We start from the raw sequence: 14531 nt of genomic DNA, 5'->3' as shown, positions 1-14531 counted from the left end.
GCCCCATCGCCCTGACCCAGGCCCCATCGCCCAGACCCAGACCCCATCGCCCAGACCCAGACCCCATCGCCCAGACCCCGGCCCGGTCACCCAGACCCAGGCCCCATCACCCAGACCCAGGCCCCATCACCCAGACCCAGGCCCCATCCCCCAGACCCAGGCCCCATCCCCCAGACCCAGGCCCCATCACCCAGACCCAGGCCCCATCACCCAGACCCAGGCCCCATCACCCAGACCCAGGGCCCATCACCCAGACCCAGGCCCCATCACCCAGACCCAGACCCCATCACCCAGACCCAGACCCCATCACCCAGACCCGGGCCCCATCACCCAGACCCAGACCCCATCACCCAGACCCAGACCCCATCACCCAGACCCGGGCCCCATCACCCAGTCCCAGGCCCCATCACCCAGACCCAGGCCCCATCACCCAGACCCAGGCCCCATCACCCAGACCCCGGCCCCATCACCCAGACCCAGACCCAGGCTCCATCACCCAGACCCAGGCTCCATCACCCAGACCCAGACCCCATCACCCAGACCCAGGCCCCATCACCCAGACCCAGGCCCCATCACCCAGACCCAGGTCCCATCACCCAGACCCAGGTCCCATCACCCAGACCCAGGTCCCATCACCCAGACCCAGGGCCCATCACCCAGACCCAGGGCCCATCCCCCAGACCCAGGCCCCATCACCCAGACCCAGGCCCCATCACCCAGACCCAGGCCCCATCACCCAGACCCAGGCCCCATCACCCAGACCCAGGGCCCATCACCCAGACCCAGGCCCCATCACCCAGACCCAGGCCCCATCACCCAGACCCAGACCCAGGCCCCATCACCCAGACCCAGACCCAGGCCCCATCCCCCAGACCCAGGCCCTATCCCCCAGACCCAGGCCCCATCACCCAGACCCAGACCCTATCACCCAGACCCAGACCCCATCACCCAGACCCAGACCCCATCACCCAGACCCAGGCCCCATCACCCAGACCCAGGCCCCATCCCCCAGGGCCCATCACCCAGACCCAGGCCCCATCGCCCTGACCCAGGCCCCATCGCCCAGACCCAGACCCCATCGCCCAGACCCAGAACCCATCGCCCAGACCCAGAACCCATCGCCCAGACCCCGGCCCGGTCACCCAGACCCAGGCTCCACCACCCAGACCCGGGCCCCATCACCCAGACCCGGGCCCCATCACCCAGTCCCGGGCCCCATCACCCAGACCCAGGGCCCATCACCCAGACCCAGGCCCCATCACCCAGACCCAGGCCCCATCACCCAGACCCAGGCTCCATCACCCAGACCCAGGCCCCATCACCCTGACCCAGGCTCCATCACCCAGACCCAGACCCCATCACCCAGACCCAGGCCCCATCACCCAGACCCAGACCCTATCACCCAGACCCAGACCCCATCACCCAGACCCAGTCCCCATCACCCAGACCCAGGCCCCATCACCCAGACCCAGGCCCCATCCCCCAGGGCCCATCACCCAGACCCAGGCCCCATCGCCCTGACCCAGGCCCCATCACCCTGACCCAGGCCCCATCACCCTGACCCAGGCTCCATCACCCAGACCCAGACCCCATCACCCAGACCCAGGCCCCATCACCCAGACCCAGACCCTATCACCCAGACCCAGACCCCATCACCCAGACCCAGACCCCATCACCCAGACCCAGGCCCCATCACCCAGACCCAGGCCCCATCCCCCAGGGCCCATCACCCAGACCCAGGCCCCATCGCCCTGACCCAGACCCCATCGCCCAGACCCCGGCCCGGTCACCCAGACCCAGGCTCCACCACCCAGACCCGGGCCCCACCACCCAGACCCAGGCCCCATCACCCAGAAACAGCCCTCAATCCACAGACCCAGACTCCATCCCATAGAATCAGGCCCCATTACCCAGACCCAGGTTGATTTACCCAGTCCAGGTCCCATCACGCAGATCCAGGCCCAGGCACCATCACTCAGACCCAGGCTCCTTTAGCCAGACCCCTCCCTCATTCCCCAGATCCTGACACAGGACCCATTTCCCAGTCCCAGGCCCCATCACCAAGACCCCATTCCCCAGGTCCAGGCGCCTTTACCCAGACCCAGGCCGTATTCCAAAGACACAAGTTCCATTCCCCAAACCTAGGCCCCATCCCCCAGTCCCTCGCCCCAACACCCAGACCCCATTCCCTAGTCCCAGGTCCATCCCCCAGTCCCAGGCCCCATCACCCAGACCCAGGCCCCATCCCCCAGTCCCCATCACCCAGACCCAGGCCCCATCCCCCAGACCCAGCCCCATCCCCCAGGCCCAGGCCCCATCCCCCAGACCCAGGCCCCATCCCCCAGGCCCGGCCCCATCCCCCAGGCCCCATCCCCCAGGCCCAGGCCCCATCCCCCAGACCCAGGCCCCATCCCCCAGACCCAGGCCCCATCCCCCAGACCCAGGCCCCATCCCCCAGTCCCAGGCCCCATCCCCCAGTCCCAGGCCCCATCCCCCAGTCCCAGGCCCCATCCCCCAGTCCCAGGCCCCATCCCCCAGTCCCAGGCCCCATCCCCCAGACCCAGGCCCCATCCCCCAGACCCAGCCCCATCATCCAGACCCAGGCCCCATCCCCGAGTCCCAGGCCCCATCCCCCACTCCCATACCCAGCCCCAGCTCCCAGACTCAACCTGCTAAGCCCAGAACTCCCAAACACCCAGCACCTCCACATTCAGCAAAAGGGCAACAGGCCATTCAGCCCTTCATGTCTTTTCTGTGGAACAGGATGAAACCATTTAGTCCCTCATATCCTTTATATATGAACAAACAACTTACAGTTCTGTCTGAAAGATATGTTTCCTTATTTCTGTTTTAAATGGGTGATTCCTTTATTATTAAACTATGACCCGAGTTGTAGATTCTTCCCGAGGAGGAACCCTCCTCTCCACATCCACCTGAGAATTTTATATGGTCCTAGTCAGCCCCCCTGACTGTTTCAACTCCCGAGGGTACGGGCTGAGCCTGTCTAACCTTTCCTCGGAGCACAACCCACCCATTCCAGTCCTCAGTGCAGCAGCCCTTCTCTGAACTGCTTCCTTCACATTAACATCCTTCTGTAAGTACACTGCCCAGTACTGTACCCAGTAATCCAGGTGCAGGCTCCCCAATACCCTGGGGAACTGAGGGATAACCTCCCTACTCTTGGATTCAATTCCCCCTCACAATAAACCAGCACATTCTCCCAGCTTTCCTGGTCACTTGCTGTCCCTGCAGACTCACCTTCTGGGACCCATGCACTCGGACACCCAGATCCCTCTGCATCTCTGAGCCCTGCAACCTCTCACCGTTCAAATGGTCTCCTTCCCTTCCATTTTTCCTCCTACAATGGACACCTTCACACTTTCCCACCTTGGACTCCAATTACTAGATCTTTGCCCTTACCCTGAACCTATCGCTATCCCTCTGTCGGTTCCTCATGTCTCCCTCACAACTCACCTTCTGATTTCGCTGTGTGTCATCAGAACATTTCGCTGCATACCTCTGCTCCCTTCATCCAGATCATTCCCATAAATGGTCAAACTCTGAGAGCACTGATCCCTGTGACAAATCCCTCGTGACATCCTGCCAACCCGACAAAGACCTATTTATTCCTCCTCTCTCCTTCCTGTGAACCAGCCAACCATCTCTCCATGGCGACACATTACCCAATACGCCACTGGCTTTGATTCTCAACGAGAACCTCAGATATATTCCCTTATCAAAAGTCTCTATAAATGGAGGGAAAGGGTGAGTCCACTTGAGGACAAAGGAGGGAATATGTGTGGAGCCAGAGGACGTGGGTGAGGTCCTTAATGAGGACACTGCGTTGGTGTTCACCAGGAAGGACAGGGCTGATGGTCAGATTAGGGAGGGAGATGTTAATATTCAAAGGCCTGTCAATATTAAGGTGATGGCGCTGTTGGGGGGGGGGGAGCTGGGAAAACATGAAGATGGCTGAGTCCCCAGTGGCCCCTGGGATATAATCCAGAATACTGACAGGGGCATGGGAGACGTTTACTCCAACCTCAGCAAAGAGCTTTGTATCCTCTGGAACCACAGGCGAGGTCCCGGAAGGTTGGAGTGTAGCCAGCGTTGTTCCTGAGGTTCAGGAGGGCAATGGGGATAGAACAAAGAACACAGAAAATTTACAGCCCAGGAACAGGCACTTCGGCCCTCCAAGCCTCAGCTGATCCAAATCCACTGTCTAAACCTGTCGCCCGATCCCTAAGCATCTGTATCCCTCAGCTCCCCACCTCCTCATGCATCTGTCCAGACGCATCTTAAATGAATCTCCTGTGCCTGCCTCTGCCACCTCTGCTGGCAATGCGTTCCAGACACCCCCCACCCTCTGTGTGAAGTACTTACCGCGTGTATCCCCCTTAAACTTTCCACCTCTCACCTTGAAAGCGTGATCTGTCGTTATTGAATCCTTCACCCTGGGAAAAAGCTTTTCTCTATCTACCCTGTCTATATCTTTCATGATTTTGTCAACCTCACTCAGGTCCCCCCTAAACAATCCTAACCTACTCAACCTCTCTTCATAGCTAGCACCTTCCATACCAGGCAACATCCTTGTAAACCTTCTCTGCATCCTCTCCAAAGCGTCCACATCCTTTTGGTAATGTGGCGACCAGAACTGTACACCGTATTCTAAATCCGGCCAAACCAATGTCTTGTACAACTTTAACATGACCTGCTAGCTCTTATACTCAATACCCCGTCCAATGAAGATAAGCACACCATATGCCTTCTTGACCACTCTATCCACCTGTGCAGCAACCTTCAGGGTACAATGGACCTGCACTCCCAGATCTCTCTGCCCATCAACTTTTCCCAAGGCTCTTCCATTCATTGTATAATTCGCCCTAGAATTAGACTTGCCTAAATGTATCACCTCACATTGTCTGGATTGAAATCCATCTGCCAATTCTCCACCCAACTCTCCAGTCTATCTATATCCTCCTGTATTCTCTGACAGTCCCTTATGCTTTCTGCTACTCCACCAATCTTTGTGTCATCTGCAAACTTGCTGTTCATACCAACAGTGCCCTCTTCCAGATCATTTATGTATATTACAAACAACAGTGACCCCAACACTGACCCCTGGGGAACACCCACTGGTCACCTTTCTCCATTTCGAGAAACTCCCTTCAACTCCTACTCTCTGTCTCCTGTTGCTCAGCCAGTTCCTTACCCATCCTAGCTAGAACACCCTGCACACCATGTGACTTCACTTTCTCCATTAGTCTACCATGGGGAACCTTATCAAACACCTTACTAAAGCCCATGTATATGACATCAACAGCCCTTCCTTCATCTATCAACTTGTTCACTTCCCCAAAGACCTCTATTAAGTTGGTAAGGCACGATCTCCCCCTCACAAATCCATGTTGCCTATCACTGATAAGCCCATTCCTTTCTAAATATAAATAGATCCTATCCCTCAGTACCTACTCCAGCAACTTTCCCACCACTGACGTCAGGCTCACTGGTCTGTAGTTACCCGGAATATCCCTACTACCCTTCTTGTACAGGGGGACAACATGAGCAACCCTCCAGTTCTCCGGCACCTCACCTGTGTTTAAGGATGCCACAAAGATATCTGTCAGGGCCCCAGCTATTTCCTCTCTCGCCTCCCTCAGCAACCTGGGATAGATCCCATCTGGCCCTGGGGATTTGTCCACCTTAATAACCTCTAGCCTACCCAACACATCTTCCCTACTTATGTCAACGTGATCCAGACTAATCAAACTTCTGTCTCTAATCTCAACATTCATCATGTCCCTCTCCTCAGTGAACACTGATGTAAAGTAATCATTCAGAATCTCACCCACTCTCTCAGGTTCGGCACACAGTCTTCCTTCATTATCCTTTAGAGGGCCATCCTTTCTCTAGTTACCCACTTGCTGCTTATAGAAGAATTAAAATGCTTTGGGATTCTCCTTAATTCTGCTCACTAAAGCTATTACATGACCCCCTTTTAGCTGCTTGATCCCTTGTTTAAGACTGGTCCTACTCTCCTGATATTCCTCCAGGACCCATTCTGTTCCTAGCTGCCTGGACCTTATGTACGCTTCCCTTTTCCTCTTGGCTAGTTATACAATTTCTCCTGGCATCCACGGTTCCCGAATCTTGCCCCTTCCTATCCTTTGCCTTCAACGGGACATGCCTATCCTGCACTATCTTTAACCTATCTTTGAAACCCTCCTACATCTCGAATATCAACTTCCCTTCAAACAGCTGTGTCCAATCCACATTTCCCAGCTCCTGCCTCATTTTGATATAATTGGCCTTGACCCAGTTCCGTACTCTCCCCTCAGGACCACTCTCTTCTTTATCTACGAGTATTCCAAAACTTACAGAATTGTGGTCGCTGTTCCCAAAGAAATCCCCCACCACAACGTCTCCCACCCTGTCCTGGCCCATTCCCCAGTACCAGGTCCAATATGGCCCCTTCCCTGGTCGGGCTATTGACGTACTGCTCTAGAAAACTCTCCTGGACGCTTCTTACAAATTCTACCCCATCCAGACTCTGACGCTAAGAGCATCCCAGTCAATGTTGGGGAAATTAAAGTCTCCCATCACCACTGCCCTGTTGCCTCTACACCTTTCCATGATCTGTTTCCCTATTTGTTCTTCTCCCTCACCCTCGCTGTTGGGAGGGCTGTAATACAGCCCCAACAATGTAACCGCACCCTTCTTATTTCTCAGCTCCACCCATAATGCCTCACTACCCAAGACCGCCATAGTGTCCTCCTTTAGCACAGCCGTGATATCGTCCCTGACCAGCAATGCAACTCCACCCACCCCCCCTTTACTTCCCTCCCTGTCCTGTCTGAAGCATCTCTATCCTGGAACATTTAGTTGCCCATCATCATGCCCTTCCTTCAACCAAGTCTCTGTGATTGCAATAACGTTATATTCCCAGGCACTAATCCAAGCCCTAGGCCCATCTGCCTTACCCACTGTACTCCTTGCATTAAAGTAGATGGATTTCACGCCACCAGTTCTTTTGCGTTCACCTTGTTAAAAACAAGGGCTATATGGTGGACCTTTAGAAAGGAAGTAAGGCCCCCTGAGAACAAGGGGGAGGATCTCCATTCAAACATGTTTTATTTTTTTTGTTCTTATTGTTTGGAAATAGTTTTCTTTTTATTATACTGTTACGAGTGTATTAGAGAACATTTTCTCTTGTTTGAAGGATGTAAGTGACTCAACTATACACTCTGGATAATTGTGGATTAGATTAGTAGTTAACTGAGTTTCATTGTTTTTCTTTCTTCTTTAGTATCATTCCTTTGAATTTTGATGATTATATATTTAAGATCTATTTTTATATTAATGTTTGTGCTTGAAAGTTCTGTTTATTTTTGTAAATCTGTCAAAATATTAAATTTCTAATAAAAATATCTTTATAAAAAAAAACAAGGGCTGCAGATGCTGGAAACCAGATTCTCGGCTAGAGTGTTGCTGGAAAAGCACAGCAGGTCAGGCAGCATCCGAGGAGCAGGAAAATCGACATTTCAGGCAAAAGCCCTGATCTGCTGTGTTTTTCCAGCACCACACTAGTCTAGAATTTTGCGTTCACCTGTTCCCTGCCTATTCTTCCCCTTATTAATGCTATCTTCATAATCCTTACAGTCTCCAGTCTCCACCTCGCTACCGACTTGTTTTCCCGTCTGGTTCCCAGCCCCCTGCCACATTAGTTTAAAACTTCCCCAACAGCAGGAGCCAAAACTCCCCCAAGGACATTGGTTCTGGTCTGGTTCAGGTGTAGACCATCCCTTTTTAATAGTCCCGCCTTCCCCAGAACCAGTCCCAATGTCCAAAAAAATCTGAACCCCTCCCTTCTACACCATCCCTCAAGCCATGTGTTCATCCTGCCTAGTTTTTCATTTCTACGCTGGCTAGCACCTGGCACTGATAGTAATCCCGAGATCACTACCTTTTGAGGTCCTTCTCTGTAACTTCTCTCCTAACTCCCTGAATTCTTCTTTCAGGACCTCATCTCGTTTCCTACCTAAATTGTTGGTGCCTATATACACCCAGACAGCTGTCTGTTCACCCAACCCTTTTAGAATTCTCTGCAGCCAATGGGTGACACCCCTGAGCGGAGCACCTGGGAGGCAACATACCATCCTGGAGTCCCGTGTTTGGTCACAGAACCACCCATCTCCTCCCCTCACAATAGAGTCCCCTCTGACTATGGCCCCACGAGTCATTTTCCCGCCCTTCTGAACAGCATCCAACTCCATCAAATGACAGGCTGGGGGTGGGGGAGGGGGTGAGCCTGACATTAGGGAAATTACTGCAGAAGATTCTTCAGGACAGGATTCACTTGCATTTGGAAAAGAATGGCCTTTTTCAGGATAGTCAGCATGGTTTTGTACGGGGAACTCTCGTCTTACTAATTGGACTGACGTTTTTGAGGAAGTGATGGAGATGATTGATGACAGTTGAGGGCGGTGATGTGGTCAACATAGACTTTATTAAACCATTTGATAAGGTCCCTCGTGGTAGGCTGATGGATCTATGGTGGGTACAAGCTTGTTCAGGTCAGAGAGGGTGGAGGGTCTGTAACCAGTGATGTTCCATAAGGATCAGTGCTGGGACATGCAGTGTTTGTGAGGGGGAATTGTCTCCCTCTCTCTAATGAGTCAGACTGAAGCACTCTCCCTCTCTCTCTCTCATGGATCATAGAGTCATAGAGATGTACAACGCAGAAACAGACCCTGAGGTCCAACCCATCCATGCCAACCAGGTATCCTAACCCAATCTAGTCCCACCAGCCAGCACCCGGCCCATATCCCTCCAAACCCTTCCTATCATATATCCATCCTGATGCCTTTTAAATGCTGTAATTGTACCAGCCTCCATCACATCCTCTGGCAGCTCATTCCATACACGTACCACCCTCAGTGTGAAAAAGTTGCTCCTCAGGTCTTTTTTTATATCTTTCCCCTCTCACCCTAAACCTAGATCATGACCCCTACTCTGCTCTCATCAATCTTCTAAGTTACTTCTTCAAAAAACTCAATCAAGTTTGTGAGACATGATTTCCCACGTTGACTATCCCGAATCAGTCCTTGTCTTTCCAAATACATGTACATCCTGTCCCTCAGGATTCCCTCCAACAACTTACCCACCACCGAGGTCAGGCTCACTGGTCTATAGTTCCCTGGCTTGTCCTTACCGCCCTTCTTAAACAGTGGCACCACGTTTGCCAACCTCCAGTCTTCTGGCACCTCACCTGTGACTATCGATGATACAAGTATCTCAGCAAGAGGCCCAGCAATCACTTCTCTCGCTTCCCACAGAGGTCTCGGGTACACCTGATCAGGTCCTGGAGATTTATCCACCTTTATATATTTCAGGACATCCAGCACTTCCTCCTCTGTAATCTGGACATTTTGTAAGATGTCACCATCTATTTCCCTACATTCTATATCTTCCATATCCTTTTCCACAGTAAATACTGATGCAAAATACTCATTAAGTATCTCCCCCATTTTCTGCAGCTCCACACAAAGGCTGCCTTGCTGATCTTTGAGGGGCCCTATTCTCTCCCTAGTTACCCTTTTGTCCTTAATATATTTGTAAACACCCTTTGTAAACACTCCTTAATTCTATTTGCCAAAGCTATCTCATGTCCCCTTTTTGCCCTCCTGATTTCCCTCTTAAGTATACTCCTACTGCCTTTATAATCTTCTAAGGATTCACTCGATCTATCCTGTCTATACCTGACATATGCTTCCTTCTTTTTCTTAACCAAACCCTCAGTTTCTTTAGCCATCCAGCATTCCCTATACCTACCAGCCTTCCCTTTCACCCTGGCAGGAATATACTTTCTCTGGATTCTTGTTATCTCATTTCTGAAGGCTTCCCATTTTCCAGCCGTCCCTTTACCTGCGAACATCTGCCTCCAATCAGCTTTCGAAAGTTCTTGCCTAATACCGTCAAAATTGGCTTTTCCCCAATTTAGAACTTCAACTTTTAGATCTGGTCTATCCTTTTCCATCACTATTTTAAATCTAATAGAATTATAATCACTGGCCCCAAAGTGTTCCCCCACTGACACCCCAGTCACCTGCCCTGCCTTATTTCCCAAGAGTAGGTCAAGTTTTGCACCTTCTCTAGTAGGTACATCCACATACTGAATCAGAAAATTGTCTTGTACACACTTAACAAATTCCACTCCATTTAAACCCTTAACACTGTGGCAGTCCCAGTCGATGTTTGGAAAGTTAAAATCCCCTACCATAACCACCCTATTATTCTTACAGATAGCTGAGATCTCCTTACAAATCTGTTTCTCAATTTCTCTCTGACTATTAGGGGGTCTGTAATACAATCCCAATAAGGTGATCATCCCTTTCTTATTTCTCAGTTCCACCCAAATAACTTCCCTGGATGTATTTCTGGGAATATCCTCCCTCAGCACAGCTGTAATGCTATCCCTTATCAAAAATGCCCCTCCCCCTCCTCTCTTGCCTCCCTTTCTATCCTTCCTGTAGCATTTGTATCCTGGAACATTAAGCTTCCAGTCCTGCCCATTCCTGAGTCATGTAATTGCTATGATATTCCAGTCCCTAACCATGTTCTGAGTTCATCTGCCTTCCCTGTTAGGCCCCTTGCATTGAAATAAATGCAGTGTAATTTATGAGTCCTACCTTGTCCCTGCCTGCCCTGACTGTTTGACTCACTTGTGTTCCCAGCTGTACCCGTCTCAGATCGATCTCTTTCCTCACTGTCTCTCTGGGTCCCACCCCCCCACCTTACTAGTTTAAATCCTCCCAAGCAGTTCTAGCAAGTCTCCCTGCCAGTATATTAGTCCCCTTCCAATTTAGGTGTAAACCATCCTTCTTGTACAGGTCACTTCTACCCCAAAAGTGATTCCAATGATCCAAAAATGTGAATCCCTCTCCCATACACCAGCTCCTCAGCAATGCATTCATCTGCTCTATCCACCTATTCCTGCCCTCACTAGCTCATCGCACTGGGAGTAATCCAGATATTACTACTCTTGAGGACCTCCTTTTTAAATTTCTGCCTAACTTTCTGTAATCTCCTTTCAGAATCTCATCCTTTTCCTTCCAATGTCGTTGGTTCCAATGTGGACAATGACCTCCTGCTGGCCCCTCTCCCCCGTGAGAACATTCTGCACCCTCTCAGAGACATCCTGGACCCTGGCACCAGGGAAACAACACACCATTCTGATTCAGACTGAAGCACTGTCTCTCTCTCTCTCTGTCATGGATCAGACTGAAGCTCTCTCCCTCTCTCTCTCTCATGGATCAGACTGAAGCTCTCTCCCTCTCTGTCATGGATCAGACTGAAGCACTGTCTCTCTCTCTCTCTCTCTGTCATGGATCAGACTGAAGCACTGTCTCTCTCTCTCTCTCATGGATCAGACTGAAGCTCTCTCTCTCTGTCATGGATCAGACTGAAGCTCTCTCTCTCTCTCTCTCTCTGTCATGGATCAGACTGGAGCACTGTCTCTCTGTCTCATGTTTATTTTTGGATGGGACTGTTGGTGGTCTGTTTATAAGTTTTCAGTAAACACATTAATTGGTCGAGTTGTGAATCATGAGGAACGTTGTCAAAGCAGCCAGCAGGATTTGGATCAGTTGGAAAGGTGGGTTGGGAAATGGAGTTTAACCTGAACAAGTGTGAGCTGATGCATTGTGGGAGGTCCCATGCAAGAGGAGGGTATCCTTCGGAGCATTGTCATACAGAGGGATTGAGGGGGGGAAGGCCAGAGCTCCCTGAAAGTGGACACACAAGGGGGAGAAGGTGGGAAAGGAGGTGTGTGTACCACCTTCAGCAGTCAGGGCATTGAGAGGAGAAGCTCGAAAGGCCGTTTGTAGCTGTACCAGAGTGTACTCCGGCCACATTTGGAGGACAGTCAGTTCTGCTATTACTCGATCGTCCATTCTCATGCAATCTGTGTTCTCAGAAAGTCACACAATAGCAGCACCATTTAAACTAATGGGACTGGAATCGCATGATGAGACCATAGACCATAAGACATAGAGGTAGAAATTAGGCCATTCAGCCCATCAAGTCCACCATTCTCCCACTTTCTCCCCATAACCCTTGATCCCCGTGATACTTAAGACCCTATCTATCGCAGTCTCAAGTACCTAGCATCAATGACCTGCCCCCCCCCTCCCCCCAGCCTTTTGTCACAGTGAATCCCACAGATTGCCCACTCTCTGGCTGAGGAAGACTCTCCTTATCTCTGTTCGAAAAGGGTCTTCCCGTTCCTCTAAGGCTGTGCCCTCGGTCCCAGTCTCTCCTGTCAGTGGGAACATCTCCCAACATCCACTCTGTCCAGGCCAGTCAGTAATCTGTATGTTTCAATTAGATTCCCCTCATCCTTCAAAACTCCATTGAGTATAGACCCAGAGTCCTCAAACATTCCTCATATCTTAATCTTTTCATTCCTGGGACAATTCTTGTGAACACGCACCAGGGCCAGTCCATCCTTCCTGAGATATGGAGGCCAAAACTGTGCACAATACTCCAAATGTGGTCTGAGCAGAGCCTTACAGAGCATCAGAAGTACACCCCTGCTAACACTTCATCCCCTAACCAATCAAGAACCTCTCTCTCTGTCACAGACACACTCAGTGAGTTGTCCTCCCACAGCCCCCTGCAGCAATGTGTCCCACAGATTCCCCCCACCCCCACCCTCTGGCTGAAGAAATCCCTCCTCCTCTCCGTCCCTTCACCCTGAGGCTGTGCCCTCGGGTCCCAGTCTCTCCGACAGCAGAAACATCATCTCCATGACCACTCGATCCAGGTCTCTCAGGGTCCGGGAAGTTTCAATCAGATCCCCCTCCCCCCATCCCTCTGACCCCCATCGAGTACAGACCCCGTGTCCTCAGCTGCCCCTCATGTGACCAACCCTCCACCCCCAGGATCATTGGTGTAAACCCCCTGTGGACCCTCCTCCCTCCAACACCAGCACACCCTTCCTTAGATACGGGACCCCAAACTGCTGACAATATTCCCAATGTGGTCTGACCGGAGCCTGGTGCAGCCTCAGCGGGACATCCCTGCTCTTGGATTGTATCCCTCTGGGAATTCACACTAACATTATATTTGCCTTCCTACCTGCCAACTGAAGCTGCCCGTTAACCTGAAGAGAATCCTGAACCAGGATTCCCAAGGACCTTTGTGCTTTCAATTCCTGAAGCCTTTCCCCGTTTAGGGAATGGTCCACCGCTCTATTCTTCCGACCAAAGTGTAAAGCCTCTCACTTTCCCACGTTGTATCCCATCTGCCACTGCCTTGCCCACTCTCCTGGTCTGTCCAAGTCGTTCTGCAGCCTCCCTGCTCCCTCACCCTGACCTGTCCCTCCACCTAGCTGTGTCTCTCCTGGGAACATAGCCACACTGCCCTCAGTTCCCATGTCCAGACCGTTCATGTATAATGGGAGGAGCTGTGGTCCCAACACTGACCCCATGGAACTCCACCAGCCACCAGCTGCCATCCTTTATCCCCCACTCTCTGCCTTCAGCCAGTCAGCCAATCCCCTCTCTCCATGCCAGGGCCTTGCCCCTAACACCATGGGCCCTTACCTTGTCCAGCAGCCTCCCGTGTGGTACCTTGTCCAAGGCATTCTGGAAATCCAAACCGATCCCTCCCGCTAGCCCTCCCTTGTCTAACTTGCTCAAACAGATTTGTCGGTTGTGACCTCCCCCTGACAAAGGCACGCTGACTCTGTCTTATTGTACTCTGCACTTCCAAATACTCTGTCATCACATCCTTAATAATGGACTCTAAAACCTTCCTGATGAAGGGCTTATGTCCAAAACGTCAATTCTCCTGCTCCTTGGATGCTGCCTGACCTGCTGCGCTTTTCCAGCATTTTTCAGCTCTAAAACCTTCCTAATAACCAAGGTCAGGCTGACTGGCCTACAGTTTCCTCTCTTCTACCTCCCTCCTGTCTTAAACAGGGGTGTTACATGAGTCATTTTCTAATTCTCTGGGACTGGCCCTGACTCAGTGATCCCTGGAAGATCAGCACCAATGTCTCTACACTCCTCTCAGCTACCTCCCTCGAACTCTGGGCTGTAGTCACACTGTCATCGAGTCATAGCGTGGAAACAGACCCTTTGGTCCAACCTGTCCATGCCGACCAGATATCCCAACCCAATCTAGTCCCACCTGCCAACACCCGGCCCATATACCTCCAAACCCTTCCTATTCATATACCCATCCAAATGCCTCTTAAATGTTGTAATTGTACCAGCCTCCACCACTTCCTCTGGCAGCTCATTCCATACACATACCACCCTCTGTGTGAAACAGTTGCCCCTTGGGTCTCTTTTATATCTTTCCCCTCTCACCCTAAACCTATGCCCTCTAGTTCTGGACTCCCCGACCCCAGGGAAAAGACCTTGTCTATTTACCCTATCCATGCCCCTCATGATTTTATAAACCTCTATAAGGTCACCCCTCAGCCTCCAACGCTCCAGGGAAAACAGCCCCAGCCTGTTCAGCCT

General features: G+C 51.6%; 1 protein-coding gene across 1 annotated transcript in view; it reads right to left on the bottom strand.

Annotated features, from left to right (window-relative positions):
- The window catches only part of LOC132830166 (calpain-1 catalytic subunit-like), a 109765-nt gene extending 96105 nt beyond the window's left edge, over positions 1 to 13660 (bottom strand). The window contains exon 1 of the mRNA XM_060847707.1: positions 13605 to 13660. Coding sequence (XP_060703690.1) covers positions 13605 to 13645 — 41 coding nt within the window. The 5' untranslated portion in view covers positions 13646 to 13660. The remainder of the gene's footprint in view (positions 1 to 13604) is intronic.
- Positions 13661 to 14531: the final 871 nt, after the last annotated feature.

Source organism: Hemiscyllium ocellatum, chromosome 3 (genome assembly GCF_020745735.1).
Source record: "Hemiscyllium ocellatum isolate sHemOce1 chromosome 3, sHemOce1.pat.X.cur, whole genome shotgun sequence".
NCBI classification, from domain to species: Eukaryota; Metazoa; Chordata; class Chondrichthyes; order Orectolobiformes; family Hemiscylliidae; genus Hemiscyllium; species Hemiscyllium ocellatum.
Note: the sequence above shows the minus strand (reverse complement) of the source record. Positions and strands in the feature narration are given on the sequence as shown.